A 1855-nucleotide genomic window follows, 5' to 3' on the forward strand; every position below is an offset into this window, starting at 1 on the left:
ACATAGTTCTGTTTTGAAAGCTATGTGTATAATTCATTTTCTTTCTGGATCATAGAACTACTTATGCCAAGTAATGCTTTTCTAATTTGTCAAAATACATAACAGAAAATTGAAATTTGAAAACATATTTGAAGTGTTCACATACTTACAAAGAGTGCGGAATGTCTAAGACCAAGATGGGCAAGAACTACCTTACAGGGCTCCCTTAAAGAACCATTGAGTAATAAAATAAAAAAAAAGTAAAATAAAATAAAAAACACCCTTATCATATCTTAAAGTGTATTGTTAAATGTTCTGTTACATTTTTACCATCACGTTGTTTAAAATAAATAATTTTGACAGAAAAACAGCTTTATATTTCACATTTGGCAAAGCACATTGACAGCTTGCCAGGACTGACAGTTCTGATGCCAGCCCACTGGCTCTTCTTAAAGGATTTTACTTATGAAAGAATATTCAAACATGTATCATCCTCTCTCATACAGAATATTCAAACATTTATTATCCTCTCTCATACAGACCTCAAACAGTTAACCATATGTTTTTCAGTGCTCATAAACACAAAAGGGCTGACTGTGGCATAGATGTGCACCACAAAGATTTGCATATTTTAAGATGTTGGATCATTCAGGAACATAGTTCTTGAGCAGGAGACAATAGTGTCAATGATGATCATCAGAAAAAAGAAGCTCATGAGTATCAGGAGGGTCTGGGTAGCTCTTTGATTTGGGGATGTTTTGGGGGAAAGGCTGGTAACTTGTAGATGCTGGGTCTTTTTCCTGTGCCTACACAAGAGGGCTACCATGTACCAAGTTGAGAGGACCATGAGACTAATAAGAAAGACATCCCTGATGGTCAGTAGAGTAGAAAACATGCTTTGCATGATGTAACTCAAGGGTAGAATAGAGCAGGACTGAGTAACATAAATAAAGTAATTTGTGGTCAAATTGGGGGTGGCAATGATGGATAACAAGATGTGACTGCTAATTAACATATAGAGGACACTCAGTAAAAGAATGGCACATGAGATACGATGGAGAGATTTGCGCTTGAACTTTGCTAAACAGGAGCTTCTGGGACTAAGAATGATGGCCTGGAGGACACTCAACATGCTGGTGGTACAAAGGGAGAGGCCCCTCAAAACTCTGTACAGGTACACAAGGAATTTACATATGGTGTCATCCCAACCCCTCCAAGAAATAAAAATGTCTGTGGCTATGAATGCCATGACCAGTAGCATTAGTAGGTGGATTAGGGACAAGAGACCAATGGGCAGGTCAGTGAGTCTGGGCCTCTGCCCACGAATGAACTTGAGGATGTGGAAGAGAAGAAGGAAGCTGTTGCCTGAGATCCCAATGCCAATTTCAGAGAAAAAGATGTGCCTTAAGTTAGAATGAGTGTGTAGCCTGCTATTCTCATTCATCATATGTGAGAACAGTGGCTGAGGAGAAAAGAACAGAATCTCATTCATAACTCCTTGGCAACTCTGCTCCCCTCATCATATTCCACTGAAGACCTCAACTCCACCTCACACCCTACAGATCATCTCACCTGTCCTAAGCTGAGCCATGGCTGGATCCTGTGTCCTATGGTGGCTGCATCAGTGTGTGAGCTCCTTCAACATTAAATACTGCCTGCATCATAGATTATGTCTTTTCTTATTTAGCCTGTGTAGGTTTTCCTGGAGCAGGAACAGCATCTTGCTTGGTTTTCATCTACAACACCCTCACTGTGAGCAACTTTACAGACAGAGTTTTACTGTGTTGGGTGAGTTTGAATGAGGACAATTCTGTGAAAGAAACCAGACCTTCCCAATGAAAGAGGTCCTGTGGATTGGGTAGGCACTTAGTCTATT

The 1855-nt window shown here is 40.1% G+C and overlaps 1 protein-coding gene across 1 annotated transcript; it reads right to left on the minus strand.

Annotated features, from left to right (window-relative positions):
• Positions 1-511: 511 nt before the first annotated feature.
• LOC147003892 (vomeronasal type-1 receptor 51-like) lies at positions 512-1502 on the minus strand. The gene is given in 2 exon segments (XM_085839621.1): positions 512-1477; positions 1479-1502. Coding segments are annotated over 2 exon segments (990 nt in total).
• Between the last annotated feature and the right edge of the window lie 353 nt (positions 1503-1855).

This window comes from Mus caroli, unplaced genomic scaffold (assembly GCF_978045245.1).
Source record: "Mus caroli unplaced genomic scaffold, Mus_caroli_1 scaffold_7, whole genome shotgun sequence".
Classification (NCBI taxonomy): domain Eukaryota; kingdom Metazoa; phylum Chordata; class Mammalia; order Rodentia; family Muridae; genus Mus; species Mus caroli.